This window comes from Artemia franciscana, chromosome 17 (assembly GCF_032884065.1).
Source record: "Artemia franciscana chromosome 17, ASM3288406v1, whole genome shotgun sequence".
Taxonomy (NCBI): Eukaryota; Metazoa; Arthropoda; class Branchiopoda; order Anostraca; family Artemiidae; genus Artemia; species Artemia franciscana.
This window is the reverse complement of record NC_088879.1, coordinates 34078493-34101180: the sequence shown is the minus strand read 5'-3', so window position 1 is coordinate 34101180 and position 22688 is coordinate 34078493. Positions and strand designations below refer to the sequence as shown.

At 29.6% G+C, this 22688-nt stretch overlaps 1 protein-coding gene across 1 annotated transcript in view; it reads right to left on the bottom strand.

Moving 5' to 3' along the window:
• Positions 1-4030: 4030 nt before the first annotated feature.
• Positions 4031-22688, bottom strand: part of LOC136038175 (uncharacterized) — a 28976-nt gene continuing 10318 nt past the window's right edge. The window contains exons 2-3 of the mRNA XM_065721252.1: positions 21069-21210; positions 4031-4320 (exon numbers count right to left, since the gene is read on the bottom strand). Of these exons, the coding sequence (XP_065577324.1) occupies positions 4136-4320; positions 21069-21210 (327 nt within the window). The 3' untranslated portion in view covers positions 4031-4135. The remainder of the gene's footprint in view (positions 4321-21068; positions 21211-22688) is intronic.

The following is a 22688-nucleotide window of genomic DNA, read 5'->3' as shown; positions in this document are numbered from 1 at the left end:
CATTTATGGAGGTGGTATCGTATTTGAGTAAAAGTTACAGAATCGGGAGATAACAATTGAAGAATGGCAACAAGTATACTCCCTCCTAAATCTGTAAAATACCCTCCCCCTACCCCCACCAGCATTTTTATGAATTGACGTGACTGATCCTAGATTTCCTTAAGCATTTTAACAGCACTTCTTTTTTTGTAGGACTAAGGTGCAAAGGGCTATGAAGCCCTTATTGTTCACAGGAGCACTCACACAAGCTAAACTGACATGCTTTTTCATTCTATTGTAACTTTGCTTTGTCTTCTAACTGTTTGATGTCCTTGTGCAACATTTTCGTTTGCAATTCACTCCGATTTTCGCTGTCTCTTGTTCTACACCTTTTTTCCTTAGCTGTTCAGAACAGTTTGTCATCTTGTGTAATTTTTCGTGTGTAATAAATACTAAAGACTAAACATCCTGTACTTGGGGGAAAATGAGGCTAATTTATTATCTGAAATTTCAAATTTACCAATGACCTATATGAATTTTACCAATGACCTATCTAGATCGCTTCTTTCTGGCCAGAAAATCCAAGGGTACCAATAAAAAAGACAAACAAAAAAGAAACTTGAACCCTTTTCAAAAAAAGATATATACATGCACAGTTGCTCGTTGAGAGAGAGTAAGTAAGGGCCAAATAAGCTTATTCTTAATTTTGTCGATGCAGCACGTAGTGACATGTAGCAAACTCATCCGTGTATGCCCCACATGTAAGTAAAGCCTACCTCTAATTTTTATAACACTTAGTGGCTAATTAGGAGCGGAAAACAATCCATTTCGCCAGCTCCCCTCTTAAAATAGTCGAGGGGAAAGAATGAAATTTTCATTTTCCACGTATTTTAAACGGAGAAAAATATTTTTATTAAACCCTTCTTAGGCGCTTAATATAATTTGTGCTGATGAATGCGTTTCCATAAGTTTTCATTCTTCAATGAACACAGCCATTGAGACAACACACACTCATCATCATGCGGTCCCTGTCACAAAAAGGGCAGTAACAATCACCACAATATTGGTTTGTCTCAATATGTTATCATAGTGATTCCATTGGCTTGCAAGCTTTACAAGCTTTATATGCTCTACTTCACTCAGAGCCCTCAGAGCAGAGACCCTTCATCCTCTTCAATCCTCTGCCAATGGTTTCTCCATCAGTAACCAAATGCTGAGGCAATCTACGACAATAACACCCGAGAACCAGCTTGTGCACCTCAAAAACAAAACACTGAGACGTGTATCAATAGCAACGATTAAAAACTACTTCCCGCAGGGGACAAGAGGCTTCTTTTCGCTTATCAAACGCTAATAGTCCTTCCACGTTTTCACCTGCGGAAACCTTGTTACAAATTTTACTACCTCTAAAGGATCAAGTTTGAACAGCTTTCAATTACCCAATATTTTACCGACTCATTTTTTACCCAGTGGCGAAAAACATTGGAGAGGAGGGGGGTGTCTCCCCCCATATCCGACGGCCGAATAAGGTGAAATCAGGGGAATCAGGTAAAATGGTGTGTTTTTATTCTCCATTTGCTGTCAAATCTAGTAGAAACTTGAGGTAGAAATTAGGGGTCATTCGTTGTCTTTTAGGGTCATGCGTCATAGCTACCAAATTCGACGTGACACCCCTTTGAAAAATAACTCGATATGGTTAATTTATTGTTTAGATTTTACTATTAGAAAAGCAAAAAATTCCCGTAAAAGAACAATCTATTTTTAAAGCTATGGGGTAACTTCACGAAAATATCAGGGGGGGAGGATGTATATTCCAAAATATGAGTGAAGGAGGGATTTTGTTTTTATTGATTTTGTTTCGAGAATCCAAATGAGAATCCAAAATAGGGTTGTTTTCAAAATATAAATAGTAAGCCAAACTAGGGATTACTTATACAAAAACAGAAGAGATTTAAAATATGCTCTTCTTTTCCAACAAAAAACACTATGCCAATAAAAACGAACAAAGATTAATTTATAGAAACTGTGTAACTTATAATGAATTAATAAATGAATTGAAAAATTTTAATTCATTTTATTTTAAATTTATAAATGAATTTTATGCCGTTACTTCTGAGTAACTCGAACTTCAGTCTTCCATCTCTGGAGAAGACCCCTGTAGCCACCGTGCTGTTTGTTCGACAATAGTAAACTATTTTTAGGTTTCATAATACTGTATATCTTGACAATACCCAAGTAGACCCAGCGGTAGGTGTGATAAATTAAGGACATTACTCAAAACTCACATATTATTTTTAGTAAGGTGTAGAAAAATTCACTTTTCATGAAGCAAATACTTAACCAATTTATATATATATATATATATATATATATATATATATATATATATATATATATATATATATATATATATATATATATATATATATATATATATATATATATATATATATATACATGTTTTTAATACTATATGCCAATTTGTAATTAAAAAACTAAGAAAATTTCATAAGCTAATTAGGCATTGTGTCTGAACTAAGCATTCCTCGACAGTTATTTGAAGCAAATCCATTTTTCACTTTTTATTGGTTTTGAAAGTGTATTTTATTGTAAAAATGTGGTTCCAGTCTGAGACCTTTACAGCTTGGAGCAATAAATAAAAAAGAGGTACGGGCAAAGTCAAACCGCAGACCTCCTGGACACACAACAGACGCCCTACCGCTGAGCTATATCTCCTTAGTAATATAGTTGCTAAATTGTGCTCATGTGACACAGCCCATGTGACACACAGTTGCGCGGAGTCGTATCTTGCCCATAAAGGATTTCAACACGCATCTTTAGACTAGGCGTTAATCTCCGGCGCTCCCACAGCCAATCAGCGCGGAAAGATCTTGGCTCTATTCTGGGAGTGAAAACAGAAATTTATGTGGTAACCTCTAATTTCTGTGTGTCTATATAGGCTGTGGTGTCTGGTTTTGACGCAGCACCAATTAATGTCGCGACGATAGCCATGTGTTGCTTTTGAAAAATGCTTTCGCAACTGTGTGTCCATATAGGCTGTGATTGTGCTTGTCATACAAAGTTCTAGAAAAACGAAAAGTCGGACGTCTAGACACTTATTATTCGAATAAAGTCGAGTTTGTAGCTAGTGCTATGCAAACTTCTAGACAGTGACTTATTGAAGAAATAAAGGGAAAATAAAGAAATAGTGCATAACCACTTATAAATCGAAGCATATTATTAAAATCAAAGAAAAAGCATAAATTTTAGATTAAGGAAATATCAGTTTCAACATGTTAAAAAATAATGAAATTTTGTTGTTTTTTTTCAGCATTTTGGAATACAGCCTATAGGCCTTGGGAGACTGCAACGCCAAAATTACTGATGCCGAAAACTTTTAATATGGTCTTTCTAGGAAATACACGGAATAAAAGTAATGATATTAGTCATAAATACTAATTAGAAAGTCAACAGTTTTCAATCATTTTAACAATCACAGTAAATCATATAAGCTAAATAACTACCTGTTGCGAAAGTTCCGACACAAAGTTAGGATCGTAGACAGTAGAATAGCTTTGAGACACGACTTTTGCTACTGAGCTACCAATGAAGTACGCGGCCTTAAAAAGCTTCCTAATTTGTATCTATAATGAACAAGTCTGTAATTTTAATCAATATATGCATGTATATTTGTCTTTTAATGAGAATTTTATTCAAAAATATAAAAAAACTAAATTCAATTTTTGATCTCTAAATAAAAATTTGATTCTAATAATAGTTGCAGCGGCAGCTGCAACCTAGTAAATAACAATCCACAGGTCATATTACTTATACGTAGAAGCTACCTAACATGAACCAGCAATATTCATATAGGGAAAACAAATTTTTGAGATGAGCAATATTCTCATCTCCGTATCTTTAGTTCGTCTGAAGCTAATCATTGGGTACTTTATTCTAAATTATTTGAAAGAAAAATATTTACAGGAGTTATAAAGTAATAGATTTGGAGTAATTACATAACATGGAATCCTATGATCTACATACAATCAAGTACAAATCCTTTAACATTTTATTATTTCTTAGATATCGCTTACTACGTTCAAAAAAAAATTAAAACACATAAAAAAAAACTTTCAGTCGTGGCTTCCACGGCAGCTTAGGGTAAAGTTTCTGCACGGTTTGATTCGACAGGTACTTCTTCGACGGGGGTTGCATCAGCAGGTCTTGCTTCTGTATCCTTTGCTTCTGCAGATGATGCTTCGGCATGAGGGGTATCAGTTACTGGTGCTTCACCTGCCTCAGCAGTGGGTGTTCGTTCTCCATCTGCTGGTGTAGCTTCGGCTGTTCAGAAAAATGAAATAATTTGCTCTTTAAATTCGTTTCAATGTGACTTCAGTTATTAAAAGTAAGTAAAGTAACTGGATTAACGACGATTTTTTAATATTAAGGTCCCTGCGTTGGCCCTAAAGTATGTTGTTACATTGACGTTCGATGTCAGGGTCCGGTATTACAAGCTAAGGTCAAGCCCAGTGCGCCACAACGGGACATGTCAAAATCTGTAGTATATATATACTCGATGATTAATGAGAAACTATGATAAACTATTTTTATTTAACTTTTTAAAATAAAAAAAGACAAACTATAGCCTAAAAAATGTTGAGGTGGCTTAGGATTAACATTAAGCTACTTTTATTATTGTGAAATTTATTACTAACTTATTAACTTTACTATCAGCGAGAATTCCACGCCTTGTGTGGAGGGATGGGGTTCCCCCACCAGTGTTCTTCTTTTTTTGAAATACCTCAACTGGAGATTTGGGTCTAGAAAATTTGGTATTATTCATAAATAAGTAGAGTTAAGAAGAGTCTCAAATTAACCAAACTTGTTAAAAGGTAAATTCATGTACATAGTAACGGTTAACTATGTGTAAACGGTACCTACAGTATGTCCGGAGTCAAATTTGCCACTGTGTGGGAGTACATACTTAGAAACTCAGAAATTATATTCATAATTTGAACTGGTTAATTTACTGGAAGGATAGTTTGCAGTCTATTGTAAATCATGAAAAGAAACTTTACTGGGTATGTATTTCTTAAATCAAATTGTAACGGTTGAATTCATGTCGATTTTGAATATTTCTAGAATCGATTAAGTTTAGACGATATGAAAAGTTCGATATTTAAAAAAAAATGAAAAAAATCTCTAAAAGTAAAATTTATTTCTAGATTAGTGGTGCAAATTCACGAAAATGCTAGGGGAGAAAAAAAATGAATATTCCAAAATCTAGGTGAAGGGGGAATTTTCTTTTGTTGATTTTCTTCGATTATAATCCAAAGCAGGGTATTTTTTATGAAAAAACGAAGAAAAGAATATTTTTAGAAGCCAAGGAGGGGGGGGGGGGTGAAAAGCTCTAGGAGGGAGGAGGTACATGTCTCCACCTCACTTGAATCTGTTGGTTTTAAGTTATATCATAATTCAAAAATGTAAGAAAGCCTTAGTGAACCTTTCAATCTTCTATATACAAAAGTAGGATTTTTTTTTTGTTCTTCTTGAGAAGGTAGCAAGGAAGCATTTGAATTTTGCTTTATGTATGGCAGTGGTATTTTATTGAAGGAACAGTAATATAATTTTAAGAGATATATATTAAGTAAGTAAGTAAGTAAGTAAGTAAGTAAGAAGGCACTAGACCCTTAAGGTCCAAACCGGCAGTGCTGATCTCCGTTTCATGGCCCTTCAGCCAGGAAGTGCAATGGGGGGTTGGGGGCCAACCATCCTGTGCTTTCGCACACCCTTCCTGCTAACCTTCCCCCGGTTTCTCCAGGTACCTATTTAGAGCTGGGTCGACTCTGGCTGAGCTTACAGAGTCACGCCACTGACCCCCGTCCCAAACTATATAACTGGTCACAACTGGGATTGAACCCGTGCCCCTTGGACACAGGATTCCCACGCCAGCGAGAGATATATATTGAAGAATGGTAACAAGTATATCCCTTTCTAGATTTTTAAATACACCCCCCTCTATGTTTTATGAATTGACACCAGTGATCCTAGATTTCTTTATTTACGTTAAAAGTGCGTCGTTTTTGTGTAACTAAAGCGTAAAGGACTAAGAAGCATATTTACATTTTGCGAAAGGAAAATCAGGGACTAATTAATTTAGAAACAAGAAGCTTTGAAAGTATTACCTTTTCTTTGGAAGCACAGTTAATATGGCCTACTAATCATGTCTACAGGGCCGGAATAAGGGCGAATGGTACGATTTGACCCAATCAGGCCCCGGGTTTGAAAGTGCGCCGCAGCGCCATCAAAATGAACAATTAGTGTTTGAAATTGTGAAATGTTCTTAACAATTCCAGTAAGTGTTGCTTATGGCTAGAGATTACTTTTCAAGCTAAAACCAATAAAAAAAAATCTGATATAAACAAAAAATCAAATAAATCTAACAATAAATATAGACTAAATAGTCTAGCAATCATGCTGACTGAAAGTGAAGACACAAGGAAAATAGATTTTGAAACCGTTTTAGAAGCAATTGCCCATATTTGGTGCATGTGCCCATATTCGGTGATGTAAATTTCAAAAGGTTTTCCAGCAGTTTCATAGTATCTAGGGACGCAAACGTATTTAATGTTAGCGCAAATGAGTACAAAAACGAACAAAAGAGGATAATACTGTAAGCTCAAAATGAACGAACAGGACCATTAAATGAGACAAGGGAACGACCTGAGAAATATAATTGTTCGACAGGTGATAATGACCAACCTAGACCATTAAGACTGACAAGATAAATCCAAGCAACTAAGGCAAAAGGCACTATTTTAACCTTGAACCCCCTTCCCCCTTGGGAAGAGAGAACAAGAGGGAATTTTTGATCATGGTTTTATTTCTGGTTATTGACGAATAAAATCGTCTACTTTTGTTTCAGATTCAGAGCTATGATGTTTCTAATATTTTTCAAGAGAATAATCTAAACTAGCTTAGAAAACAGAAAATTATTTTATATGTATAATAATAAGAAAATTATTATTTAAAATCGTCTACTTCTGTTTCAGATTCAGAGCTATATTATAACTTAAATTTTTCTTAGAGAATAATCTGAACTAGCTAAGAAAAAAGAGAAAATTATTTTATTTGTAAAATAAAAAGAAAATTATTATCTAAAATCAACTGCTTTTTTTCAGAATCAGAGCTCTGATATTACACAGGTTTTTCTTACGGAATAATCTAAACGAGCTTGGAAGACAAGGAAACTATTTTATTGTATAATAACAAGAAAATTATTACCTAAAATCGTCTACTTTGTTACAGATTCAGAGCTATGAATTTTCTTAGATTTTCCTTAGAGAATAATCTAAACTACCTTAGAAAACAAGAAAATTATTTTATTTGTATAACAACAAGAAAATTATTATTTGAAATCGTCTACTTTTGTTCCAGATTAAGAGATATGATTTTATTTATATCTTTCTTAAGCTAGCTTAGAAAACAAGGAAATTATTTTATTTGAATAATAATAAGAAAATTATTATTTAAAATCGTCAACTTTTGTTTCAGATTCAGAGCTATGATTTTACTTAGATTTTTCTTAGAGAATAATCTAGACTAACTTGGAAAACAAGAAAATTATTTTATTTTTATAATAATAGGAAAATTACTATTTAAAATGATCTTCTCTTGTTTCAGATTCAGAGCTATGATCTTACTTAGATTTTTCACAGAAAATAATCTAAACTAGCTTACAAAACAAGAAAATTATTTTATTTGTAGAATAATAAGAAATTTTTAAATTCGTCTTCTTTCAAATTCACAGCTAAGATATTTCTTAGATTTTTCTTAGAGAATAATCTAAACAAGCTTAGGAAACCAAAAATTATTTTATTTGCATAATAATAAGAAAATTATTACTTAAAATTGTCTACTTTTGTTTTAGATTCAAAGCTATGATTTTACTTAGATTTTTTTTTAGAGAATAATCTAAACTAGTTTAGGAAACAAAAAAATTATTTTATTTGTATAATAATTAAAAAAATTATTATTTCAAATTGTCTACTTTTGTAAAATCTAAACAAGCAGAGAAAACAAGAAATTATTTTATTTGTATAATAATAAGAAAATTATTATTTAAAAATCGTCTACTTTTGTTTCAGATTCAGAGCTATGATAATACTTAGATTTTTCTTGAAGGAAAATCTAAACTAGGTTAGAAAATAATAAAATTATTTCATTTGTATGATAATAAAAAAAATATTTTTAAAATCATCTACTTTTGTTTCAAATTTAAAGCTATGATATTATTTATATTTCTCTTAGAGATTAATCTAAATTAGCTTTGAAAAAAAGAAAATTATTTTATTAGTATAATAATAAGTAAATTGTTATTTAAGATCGACTATATTTGTATTAAATTCAGAGCTAATGATTTTTCTTAGATTAAACTAGCCTAAAAAAGCAGAAAATTATTTTATTTGTATAATAATACAAATATTACTATTTAAAATCGACTAATTTTGTTTCAAATTCAGAGCTAATGATGTTACTTAGATTAAACTAGCCTAAACAACAAGAAAGTTATTTTATCTGTATAATTATAAGAAGATTATTATTTAAAATCGACTACTTTTGCTTCAAATTCAGAGCTAATGATTTTACCTAGATTAAACTAGCCTAAAAAACAAGAAAATTATTTTGTTTGTATAATAATCAAAAATTTATTATTTGAAATCGTCTACTTTGTTTCAGATTCAGAGCTATGATTATATTTAGATTTTTCTTAGAGAATAATCTGAACAAGCTTAAAAAACAAGAAAATTATTTTATTTGCACAATAATATGAAAATTATTATTTAAAATTGTATGTTTTTGTTTCAGAAAAAGAGCTATAATTTTCCTTAGATTTTTCTTAGAGAATAATTTAAACTAGCTTAGAAAACAAGAAAATTATTTTATTTGTATAATAATAAGAAAATTATTATTTATAATCGTCTACTTTTGTTTCAGATTCAGAGCTATGATATTACTTAGGTTTTTCTTAGAGAATAACCTAAACTAGCTTAGAAAACAAGAAAGTTATTTATTTGAATAATAACAGGAAAATTATTATTTCTAATTGTCTACTTTTATTTCAGATTCAGAGCTATGATTCTATTTACATTTTTCTTAGAGAATAATCCAAAATAGCTTAGAAAACAAGAAAATTATTTTATTTGAAGAATAATACGAAAATTATTATTTCAAATTGTCTACTTTTGTTTCAGATTCAGAGCTATGATTCTATTTATATTTTTCTAAGAGAATAATCTAAAATAGCTAAGAAAACAAGAAAATTATTTTATTTGAAGAATAATAAAACAATTATTATTTAAAATCGTCTACTTTTGTTTCAGATTCAGAGCTAAGATTTTACTTAAATTTTTCTTAGAGAATTATCTAAACTAGTTTATAAAACAAGAAAGTTATATTATTCATATAAATAAAATGAAAATTATTATTTAAAATCGTCTACTTTTGTTCCAGATTCAAAGCCAAGATATTACATAGATTTTTCTTCGAAAATAATCTTAACTAGATTAGGAAACAAGAAAATTATTTTATTTGTATAATAATAACAAAATCATTATATAAAATCATGTACTTTTTTCAAATTCAGAGCTATGATATTACTTAGATTTTTCTTAGAGGATAATCTAAACTAGCTTAGAAAACAAGAAAATTATTTTATTTGCATAATAATCAGAAAATTATTATTTGAAATCGTTTTACTTTTGTTTCAGATTCAGAGCTAATGATTTTACCTAGATTAAACTAGCCTGAAAAACAAGAAAATTATTTTATTTGTATAATAATCAAAGAAATATTATTTAAAATCTTCCACTTTTGTTTCAGATTCAGAGCTATGATTTTATTTATATTTTTCTTAGAGAATAATCTGAACATGCTTAAAAAACAAGAAAATTTGTTTTATTTGCATAATAATAAGAAAATTATTATTTAAAATTGTCTACTTTTGTTTCAGATTCAGGGCAATGATATTACTTAGGTTTTTCCTAAAGAATAACCTAAACCAGCTTAGAAAACAAGAAAGTTATTTTATTTGTATAATAACAGGAAATTTATTATTTCAAATTGTCTACTTTTGTTTCAGATTCAAAGCTATGATTCTATTTATATTTTTCTTAGGGAATAATCTAAAATAGCTTAGAAAACAAGAAAATTATTGTATTTCTATAATAATAAGAAAATTGTTATTTAAAATTTTCTACTTCTATTTCAGATTCAGAGCTATGATATTAATTAGATTTTTCTTAGAGAATAATCTAAACTAGTTTAGATATAAAAAAATCTTTTATTTGTATAATTTTAAAAACATCATTTTTTAAATCGACTAATTTTTTTTCAAATTCAGAGCTTTAATTATTACATGGACTAAACTAGTATAAAAAACAAGAAAATTATTTTACCTTTCATTTTTGTTAGAGAATATTCTAAACTAGCTTAAAAAATTATTTGCATAATAGTAAGAAAATTTTTATTTAAAATCCTTTACTTTCGGTTCAGATTCAGAGATATTAATTTATTTAGATTTTTCTTAAAGAATAATCTAAACTAATAGAGAAAACAAGAAAATTATTTTATTTGTATAACAAAAAAACAATTATTACTCAAAATCGTCTACTTTTATTCCAGATTCAGAGCAATGATTTTACTTAAATTTTTCTTAGAGAATAATTTAAACTAGTTTATAAAACAAGAAAGTTATATTATTTATATAATAATATGAACATTATTAATTATAATGGTTTACTTTTGGTTCAGATTAAGAGCTATTATTTTATTTAGATTTTTCTTAAAGAATAATCTAAACTAGCCTAGAAAAAAAAAGAAAATTATTTTATTTGTGTAATAATAAAACAATCATTATTTAAAATTGTCTACTTTCGCTTCAGATTCAGAGCTATGATTTTACTTGAGTTTTTATTAGAAAATAATCAAAACTACTTTAGAAAACAAGAAAATTATTTTATTTGTATAACGATAGAACAATTATTATTTAAAATCGTCTACTTTTGTTTCAGATTCAGAGCTATGATTTTACTTAAATTTTTCTTAGAGAATTATCTAAAAAAGTTTATAAAACAAGAAAGTTATATTATATATATAATAAAATGAAAATTATTATTTAAAATCGTTTATTTTTGGTTCAGATTCAGAGCTTTTATTTAGATTTTTCTTAGAGAATAATCTAAACTAGCTTAGAAAACAAGAAAATTATTATTTCAAATTGTCTACTTTTGTTTCAGATTCAGAGCTGTGATGCTATTTATATTTTTCTTAGAGAATAATCTAAAATAGCTTAGAAAACAAGAAAATTATTTTATTTGTGTAATAACAGGAAAATTATTATTTAAACTCGTCTTCTTTTGTTTCGAATTCAGAGCTATGATTCTAGTTAAATTTTCCTAAGAGAATAATCTAAACTATCTTGTAAATCAAGAAAATTATTTTATTTCTATAATTATAAGAAATTTTTTATTTAAGACCGTCTACTTTTTTTTCAGATTCAGAGATTTCATTCAAATATTTTTAGAGAATAATCCAAACTAGCATCGAACACAAGAAAATTATTTTATTTGTAAAATAAAAACAAAATTATTATCTAAAACCAACTACTTTTGTTTCAGAATCAGAGCTATGATATTACTCAGGTTTTTCTTATAGAATAATCTAAACTAGCTTAGAAAACAAGAAAGTTATTTTATTTGTATGACAACAAGAAAATTATTATTTAAAATCGTCTACTTTTGTTCCACATTAAGATCTATGATTTTACTTAGATTTTTCTTAGAGGATGATCTAAACTAGCTTAGAAAACAAGGAAATTATTTTATTTGTATATTAATACGAAAATTTTTTTTTAAATCGTCTACTTTTGTTTCAGATTCAGAGCTATGATTTTACTTTGAGATTTTTCTTAGAGAATAATCTAAACTAACTTAGAAAACAAGAAAATTATTTTATTTTTATAATAATAGGAAAATTATTATTTAAAATGATCTTCTCTTGTTTCAGATTCAGAGCTATGATCTTACTTAGATTTGTACAAGAAAATTATTTTATTTGTATACTAATAAGAAATTTAGATAACTTCTAAGACGACACTGCCTTTCCATGACGAAAGTAAAACAGTTCAAAATAGGGATGAAACCTTTTTATTGACAGTGAATAGATATAAAATTATTTAACTGGATATTTCGAACACAAATACAGTGTTCATCATCAGTAAAAGACATGAATAAAAATAAACAAAATCTATACTTAATAAACTAATTACATATAGTTTATTGCTCTTGATTTTTTTCAATGCAACAGCGGAGGCAAATCTCTTTGACCTTTTCTGTTCCGGTTCATTAGAACTATCTGACATATTACGTGGACAGAGATCATAGCTCTTAGGTGATGTGATATTTACTTTATTTGACCTCAGTAAATTGTCATAAATTGAGTTCAATCCGAATTCACCTGTATCTCTGTTTATGGAATTATTCTTGAATAAATTTTTTTTAGTTTCGATTGTTTCCTTGAAAATTTGCTTTAAACATTGGTCCCTAGAAATCAAAGAAACATTTTCAAACAAAATAAAATGATTTGGAAAATTAAGGATATGTTCCGAGAGGGCCGACGTGAAATCTTCAGGTTTGGTATTTTGCTTTAAAGACGATGAAATAGAATTATGATGTTGTAGCAATCTCATTTTTAAATTCTGGTTAGTACTCCCACATAAGAGCTTCCACAAGTACACATGGGATTTTATAAACCCCACTTCGTTGCTCTACGGAAGTCTGATCCTTTCCAGAATTCAAAAAACTAGCCAAAATATTATTATCTCTTAAAGTTACCTTTAAGTCATTATTTTGTGAAATTCTTTTAAGTTTTTCACTCAAACCTGGAACACATGGTAGAGAACAAAAAATATCTTTCTTTTCTGTTGTTTCCAGAATATCGTCAGAAAATTCTAGAAATTTTTTCCTTCTTTTCGAAAAAGTCTGGTCAATTAACCAACCCGGATAATGGTTACTTGTTAAAATCTCTTTTAACAACAATAATTCCTCCTCAATGAATTTTGGAGAACAAATTCTAAAAGTGCGGTCAGTTAAGGATGTGATTAAACCAATTTTTACTTGGCGAGCATGACCGGAGAAAAACGACAAAAATCTGTTATTGTTAGTAGGTTTTCTGTAAATCTTAAAATCCAGACTATTTCCATTTTTTAAAAGAAGGACATCCAGAAAAGGAAGTTTATTATCCTCTTCTAATTCTATTGTAAATTTTAAATCACCTCCCCAAAAATTAAGATGTTCTAAAAAACTTTTCAATTCCTCCACCCCATAATTCCATACTGAAATTATTTCATCCATATATCTCCCCCAAAATTTATGTTTTAAAAAGTATGAATCTAACGCTATTGTTTCAATATTTTCTACAAAACAATTTGCTAATAAAGGACTTAAAGGGGCCCCCATGGGTAAACCATTTACTTGTTCGAAAAAAACCCTCTGAATTGAAAAAAAATAAGAGAACATGTTGCACAACCTAACTAAATTCATAATTACACCGACTTCCAAAACTGTTTCACCACTAATTAAGTCCAAATTTCTTAGTATCTTTCTTTCAAGCAGATTTTCTGCGGCTTTTACATCAATACTCGTATACATTGACACTATGTCGAAACTTGAAATTATAGAATTTGGAGCAATCTCCGCTTCTTTTAGTTTTTTTTACAAGTTCTGACGAATTCTTAATGTAAGAAATTTGTGTAGACATGAGTGGTTTACACAATGACACTAGCCACTTACTTGTTGGTGACTTTGTACTCGCAACAATTGGTCGTAATGGCAGATTTGGCTTATGCATCTTTGGAAGTCCATATAATTTTGGGCACAAAGAACCTCTTGGTAAGAATTTGTAGAAAAGTTGAGGTGTAATCTTCCCTTCTTCCTTCAAACTCTTTATGAGTCCCTCTTTAAAGCAAAATACCAAACCTGAAGATTTCACGTCGGCCCTCTCAGAACATATCTTTAATTTTCCAAATCATTTTATTTTGTTTGAAAATGTTTCTTTGATTTCTAGGGACCAAGGTTTAAAGCAAATTTTCAGGGAAACAATCGAAATTAAAAAAAATTATTCAAGAAAAATTCCATAAACAGAGATACAGGTGAATTTGGATTGAACTCAATTTATGAAAATTTACTGAGGTCAAATAAAGTAAATATCACCTCACCTAAGAGCTATGACCTCTGTCCACATAATGTGTCAGATAATTCTAATGAACCGGAACCAAAAAGGTCAAAGAGATTTGCCTCCGCTGTTGCATTGAAAAAAATAAGAGCAATAAACTATATGTAATTAGTTTATTAAGTATAAATTTTGTTTATTTTTATTCATGTCTTTTAGTTTTACTGCTGATGATTAACACTGTATATGTGTTCGAAATATCCAGTATAATAATTTTATATCTATTCACTGTCAATAAAAAGGTTTCATCCCTATTTTGAACTGTTTTACTTTCGTAATAAGAAATTATTATTTAAACTCGTCTTTTTTCAAATTCACAGCTAAGATATTTCTTAGATCTTTCTTAGGAAATAATATAAACAAGCTTAGAAAACAAAAATATTATTTCATTTGCATAATAATGAGAAAATTATTATTTAAAATCGTCTACTTTTGTTTCAGATTCAGAGCTATGATTTTACTTAGATTTTTCTTAGAGAATAATCTAAACTAGTTTAGAAAACAAAAAATTATTTTATTTGTATAATAATAATAAAATTATTATTTCAAATCGTCTACTTTTCTATAATCTTAACAAGCTTAGAAAACAAGAAATTATTTAATTTGTATAATAATATGAAAATTATTATTTAAAAATCTTCTACTTCTGTTTCAGATTCAGAGCCATGATAATACATAGATTTTTCTTATAGAAATATCTAAGCTAGCTTAGAAAATAATAAAATTATTTTATTTGTATAATAATAAGAAAATTTTTTTTTTTAATCGTCTACTTTTGTTCCAGATTTAGAGCTATGATATTACTTAGATTTCTCTTGAATATTAATTTAATTAGCTTAAAAGACAAAAAAAATTATTTTATTAGTATAATATCAAAAAATTATTATTTAAAATCGACTATTTTTGTTTTAAATTCAGAGCTAATGATTTTTCTTAGATTAAAATAGCCTAAAAAAGCAGAAAATTATTTTATTTGTATAATAATAAGAAAATTATTATTTAAAATCGACTACTTTTGTTTCAAATTCAGAGCTAATGATATTACTTAGATTAAACTAGCCTAAACAACAAGAAAGTTATTTTATCTGTATAATTATAAGAAAATTATTATTTAAAATTGACTATTTTTGTTTCAAATTCAGAGCTAATGATTTTACTTAGATTAAACTAGCCTAAAAAACAAGAAAATTATTTTATTTGTATAATAATCAAAAAATTATTATTTAAAATCGTCTACTTTTGTATCAGATTCACAGCTATGATTTTATTTAGATTTTTCTTAAAGAATAATCTGAACAAGCTAAAAAAAACAGGAACATCATTTTATTTGCCTAATATTACGAAAATTATTTTTTAAAATTGTATTTTTTGTTTCAGATTCAGATCTATGATTTTACTTAGAGTTTTCTTTGAGAATAACCTAAACCAGCTTAGAAGACAAGAAAATTATTTTATTTGTATAATAATAAGAAAATTATTTTTTTAAATCGTCTACTTTTATTTGAGATTCAGAGGTATGGAATTACTTAGATTTTTCTTAGAGAACAATTTAAACTAGTTTAGATATCAAGAAAAATATTTTATTTGTATAATTATAATAACATTAGTTTTTAAAGTCGACTAATTTTTTTCAGATCCAGAGCTATAATTTTGCTTAGACTAAACTAGTCTAAAAAACAGAAAAATCATTTTCTTGAAAATATTTTCCTTTTTTTTAGACAATAATCTAAACTATTTAAAAATTTTAAAAAAAAATAATTTTTTAATTATTTGCATAATAGTAAGAAAATTATAATTTAAAATCGCTTGCTTTTGGTTCAGATTCAGAGCTATTATTTTATTTAGATTTTTCTTAGAGAATGATCTAAACTAGCTTAGAAAACAAGAAAATTATTTTATTTGTATAATAATTATAAAACTATTGCTTAAAATCATCTACTTTTGTTTCAGATTCAAAGCTATGATTTTACTTAGACTTTTCTTAGAGGATAATCTAAACTAGCTTAGAAAACAAGAAAATTATTTCATTTGTATAATAATAAGAAAGTTATTATTCAAAATCTTCTACTTTGTTAAGATTCAGAGCTATAATATTACTTACATTATTCTTAGAGAATAATCCAAATTAGCTTAGAAATCAGAAAAATTAGTTTATTCCTAGTAAAAAATAATACTATTTTATTATGTTTATCAATCCTTTTCAGTGTATTTTCTTATTAAACAAAATTAGTCTCAGCTACTAAATGATAGTAAAATTGTCATCTCGGTTTAAAACATCGAAGCTGTAGAATTACTGAAAAATAATATACAAGATGCTTGTGCCGGTAATACATACCTTAATTTTACTGAAAACCTTTCGATTGAACATTAAAAGTTTTAATTACCCTTCAAGATAAGGGCACAGTTTTTATCAAAAGCTCGGGGCTCCACATTTTGTGTATTTTAGAAAAAGAGAAGTAAGGCAATGTGTCAAAAAACAATTGAACCTCGTAATGGCAGATTTAGAGCAAAATCTTGGGGGGGGGGCAATGTGATAAAGGTAACAATAATTAACCAAATTGACAAATTTATTCTAAAAAATGAGTGAAGAAGAAAAACAAAGAAGGAAAGAGGATGCCAGAAAAAAATAATGTAACGTAACGTGTAAAAAAAGCAAAAAAAACAACAATAGAACCTTGTAATTATCATGATGCACAAATAAGATATAGAAAGGCAGATTGAACCCATTAATCTTGTGCACTAGTATCATATTTCATACGATAGATACAACTGAAAAAAAAGACATTTTTGCATTGCTGACACGATATTGGACTAGTTCTTTCAGTTAATCTTTTCCTCGCCATCATCACTCGTTACTCGTATTTTAAATTAAGGTGAAACATCAGTACTACCCTTCCAAAAAAATGAATTTACTTTCTTTAAGGGGGTAGGCTATAAGTTTTCTGTTTGGAAATTATAGTAATGGCGATTCCAGGAACGTACTTCTTGTTTAAATCCCGTGGTGTTTTTGAGGGGTTTCATGCTGTTTGTCAAACACTATAACTGTCTTTTCAAAATAACATTTTACTATTGAGATTAATCAAAATAATACCTAATGCTACTGAATCAGCTACAAATATCATTTCCTTTCTTACTATTAGGTTTTTTTTTATTTTTAAAATTTTTTTAACTAAGGGCCGCGGTTTGTTCTTTACTAGGTTACATATATTGCTTCAACCATGATTCGCATGACAACTTTTATATTCAAAATATTAAAGATTACTTCCAGAAATATTTAATTTTACTATCAAAATATTTAAGTTTGTCCTTAACTCTGACTTTTTCTTACTGATACTTTGCAATTCCAGAACATTGTGATGATACGGCGTGACTTACCGAAACCGGTCTGCTTAAAGCGTCGAAATTGTGCAGAATGATGTAGACCTGGGCAAAGCTGTATCAGTTTTTGGCTATGTTCAACTCTTGCGCTTTGGATAGCAAAAGATAAGTTATAGTAGCGTCAATTCCCAAAAATCTCTTGGGCATTAATTTCCTTAGATTTTTTTCAATGAATTTTTTCAAGCCAATTTCCTAAATCCAGGGACAATTAAAAAAAAAAAAAAAGGAAAAGCATTGCAATTTTCAAATCATAAGGAACAAAAGTTAACAACCAAAAGAATTCTTCGATTCAAACATATGATTGGACCATCGCTGGAAGTATGGACTTATGGGTTTTCTTATGACAACAATTTTGATCATTCATTGCTGCTCCTAAGCCATTATTGAATATTTATGAACAAGAAGATGCAAAAAATGTGGGTGTTTTTAGAGTTAAGGTACAGTTAAGGCTTGGATTGTTGGGTCCAGAATTGATTTATCAAAATCTGCAAGGATTTTCCCACAAGGACCTAGCAATATCAAGGCAAGGAGTGGAAAGGAATCTTTGTATGTGGATATACATTTCCCAAGTGTGGAAGTTAAAACGCAGATTTCAAGCTTTTACTTTTGATGTCCTGGTTTTTGGGAGGTTTCACCTGTCTTAGGTGAATTGGAGAAAATAACCCACTCCACAAATTCTAAATCGCTGTTTTTGAGGTAAAAACAACAGTTTTAGGCAAAAATGGGATGTATTGTATAACTTTTAGCAAATTTGATTTCTAAAACCATTCTTATAAGAAAAGTTTTGGTATAAGCCTAGAATAGGGGATGTTGAGAAGAAAATATATTAAGAAAAATCCTTACTTCATAATATGCAGAATATTTGCAGTTAACACATTTTTACTGCAAATCCACTATATTTTCTCCCCCCCCCCATATGTAAATATATAGCTCAAACTATATACTTTCCATGCATTTTGTCATGCCACGCAATCTAGAGTAAGACAATCTTTTCTTTTCAACCCATGTACCAATAAACTGAATCGACTCAGGTGAAACTTCGAGCTTTTTTGGGGGCTTTTTTGGGCTTTTTAGGAGCAGCATTGAATAATCAAAATTATTGTCATAAAAAAAAACATAAGTCCATACTTCCAGCAATGGTACAATCATATGTCTGAATCAAAGAATACTTTTGGTTGTTTAAATTTTGTTCCTTATGATTTTTTTTCAAAAATTGGGGTCTTTGGAAGAGGGGTACCAGTTCAGGATAGAATGTCCCCCCCTCACCCTAGCTTTAAGAAATGCATTGTTTTTCTGTTGTGTGTTTTTTTTTTAATTCTCCCTGGATTTTGGAAATTGGCTTCTTTTGCATTAATATTTTAAAAAATGTAAGGAAATTCATGCCCCACCAGATTATTAGGAATTGACACAACTAGAACTTATCCTTTGCTATCTAAAGCGCAAGAGTTGAACATAGCCAACTTTGGGCTATATATTTGCACATTAGGGGGGGGGGGGAGTATAGTGGAGCTGAAGTCAAGATGTTTTAACTACAATTATTGTACATATTATGAAGTAAGAATGCTCTGTGGTGGTGCAGTGGGTTTGACCTCAGCTCGGTAACACAGGACCCAAAAATCGAACCCGGATGTAGCAATACAGTGCAGGGTCGGCACAAAGACCTTAGTAGTCAAGTAGCATCGTTAATCCGAAACAATACAAAACAACAAAGTAAGAATTGTTTTCTTAACATGCTTCCTTTTCAACAGCCCCTATTCTAGGCTTATATCAGTGTTTTTTTACGTAAACGATATATTATATCTGATATTGTTCTCGATTTTTTTTTTTTATCCTTCTATTCCTATTGCTCCGAACTACTATTCCTGCAGTCTTGAATATCAAGGTCAGTTTTGATTATAAAGGGAATTTTATAAGTACTTAATTGACAATAGATGAACCAATAATCAATTAAAGCCAAATTGCTTTTGAAACAAAATATACTTACATCTCTTCTTCTTCTTCTATATATATACTTACATCTCCTTATAAATACATCCTGTTTAAAGGCAAACACCAAATACTGTCATCTATTTTTTAAATTGTTTTAACTAGATGACACTAAAGTATGAGACGGATTTGTAATTTCAAATCGTAAATAAAGATCGGAAACTTCCTATCTTGAGCTAATAAATCATAATAACTAGCTTCAACATGTGGTTTATGGGATCAACAAATTTTACAAATAAATCTAAATGGGAAATTCTTACGTACTGAACTGTTCCATTGTAATAACATAATGCAATTTAAACAAGGCAGACAGAGAGGTAAAACTCGACTCGTCTCCTTCAGCACAAGAAATAAACCAACAGCAAAATTCACACTTCCAAGAAGAGAAATAGAAACGGAAAAGGGGGGCTAAATGGAGAAAAAAAGGTAAGTGGAGATAGGGATCATATTCACCACAAAATAATAGAAAAATTCTAAAATCTTAATTTTTTTTTTTTAATGGAGTAGTGATGTCGATTTATATGCTAATCTGCATAACTTGTATTTATTCGCAATGAGAGAAAGTTAATACCTCAGACGTAATCTCGCTCCCTCGTATGTAACAAACGAGAAAATGAACTTACTCCTAGATATTGGTAAATGACAATATTAATTTTCAATCAAAAGTTTCAGCCAATTAAAAAATTAGTCTTTAGGTTGGATTTTAAAAAATCACATTCCTAAATTAAAGTGAAAATCTTTCCTCAAATTAAGAATATCAAAAATGAAAAATATGTTTTAGTTTCAGATATAAGTTTTCCATTTTTAACTTTCCTCATCACAATATTTTATTTTCGTGTGATTAGCCTCATTATATGTAGTTAAATGATACTTGAAACAAAACGATTTTGGGATTATTTTATTTACTTTACAATTAAATTTCTTTTTTTATATAATTATAGTTGTACGTTTTTTGCTAAATTCAAAAATAATAAAACTGAATTAGTCTTTTGCCATCCGTAGGCTAGACGTAAATGATTTCTTAGACCACACTAATTTTCCATTTACCAAAAATTAAGCAGAAAAACGGGATTTTAACAAAGCAGTGAACAAAAAATAAAAACAAAACAACACTTTAATTAAAAAAAAATATTCCAAAAAATTTGCGCCCACGTCCGGGAGCCTTTCTTAACGGAAAATTGTTGAAATTAAAACCCGTTTTCTCGCTTAATTTCTCGTTGTGATGGAACGGAGACCCCACGTCATTTCAGAACACTGGAGCAGCTCCAACTCCTTATACCCAGCCTGTTCTCGTCCGGGCATTCGAAGAAAAATAGTACTCAAAAAGTAAATTCAAAGATATACGTAAAAACAAAATTTGTTGAGGCATACAAAATTGAAATTTAGAGATAGATTAGCCACAAAAGTTTAGTCCTTAAGAAAAATATTTTTCTTACCCCATAGCATCATCTGTAACTGTAGCCACAAGGAGTATATCCTTACACCGAAAAAGGAAATATTGTCTTCTTTTTCATAGCTATTTGACTCTTCACCAGGTTCTACAACTCCTGCTGTCATATCTTGAAGCTCGAGCAGAATCTGAAAGTTTTATTACCATCTTAAGGCAATTTTTTCTCGAGAAATAAGTAGTAAGGGCTTTTTGGATTTAAACCAAAAGATAGGGGGTATACTATAGGAGCTACTAGCCCCTCATGACGCTATTACGCAAACTTGGTTCTTGCGAAATACTATAGTGCAATTGTTTATTACGCAATTGTATAGTACACTTGATTGTTGCGTAAAAGGGGCTTGCTTGTTCACTTAAGCAAATGTTTTCCACAAGAATCCCTTGGTCGATATGTTTAAAGGCCTGCGAAGGCCAGAAAAAAACTTCAGGGGGCCTGTCGAATCAAGATCTCTTGAGTTGGTACGTAATAGGGGTTTATTTGTTTACTTATGTAAGTGTTCTCTTCAAGATTTCTTTGGTTGTTACGTAATGGAGATTGTTAGAGTTCAGGATCCGCTATTCAAGCGGGAAGGTCCCGGTTGGAGAAAATTGATCTTGGTCCAATATTTACAAGTAAAAATGGTGTCATATTACGTGACTTGTTTTGGTTCCAGCAGACCAACATAATCCAGCAAAACTGGATTTGAAGGTCAACAGCTCGTGACAAATCAGATCTTACTATTCACTCGCCTCAGTATTGAAAAAGAGTTCACTATTTCAACGTTGAGGATGTCATTCTTGGCATATTCTTTAGGAATGGATGCTTTTATTCTATTGAATATTGAAGGTGCTAGCAATGGCAAAATGAAGCCTAGAGTGCTTAAAATAGCAATAGAAATTACAAGGGAATATCAGCTAACCAAAGAATAGATTGAGGTGTTTACACGATATCCAATATTGAGAAAACTCAAGTAGGAAGAACAGCTATGCTTTGCAGTAGAAGTAAATGTAATGCATATACAAAAATTGCAAGACAGATTAAATGCGTTAGGGAAATATATTGAAGACAAAGATCTGATTTAATCTATATGAAGGAGTAATTTTGTTACATGTTTTGTTGTATATTTTTCTAGTGATAAAGAATCTTCATTTTTTGTTAGTCTATAATTGGTAGTGAGAGTCTGGAGATTAAGAAATGGCTTGATTTGAGAAACAAAAAAAACATACGGAATCTAGTGACTTTGGTAAAATGTTTGATTCTAGGTGATGATTTTCAAGAGTTATCTATAAAAATGAAAATATTTTGTCAAAGAATGCTGAACAATATAGATAAAAATGGTTCTCCGTCTTTGGGCTATTGTGCTAAACTTTTGCGTCGTCACAAAAAAAACGATATTGTGATTTGCTTTTGAGCACTACTTACTCACTTGCTTTGAGTACCATTTTGCAAAGAAGCAACAAATAACTCGACATTAAAAAAAAATCCCGTCCAAACAAATTGATTTGATGTGTCACGTCACTCAATTACTCTTTCTTCTAGAAGACTTTCATTTTATCGATTATCAGTCAGTTTCTTTTTAGCAGCGAGACCGACGACATTGAAAAATGTTTTGCACATGTCCATTATTTT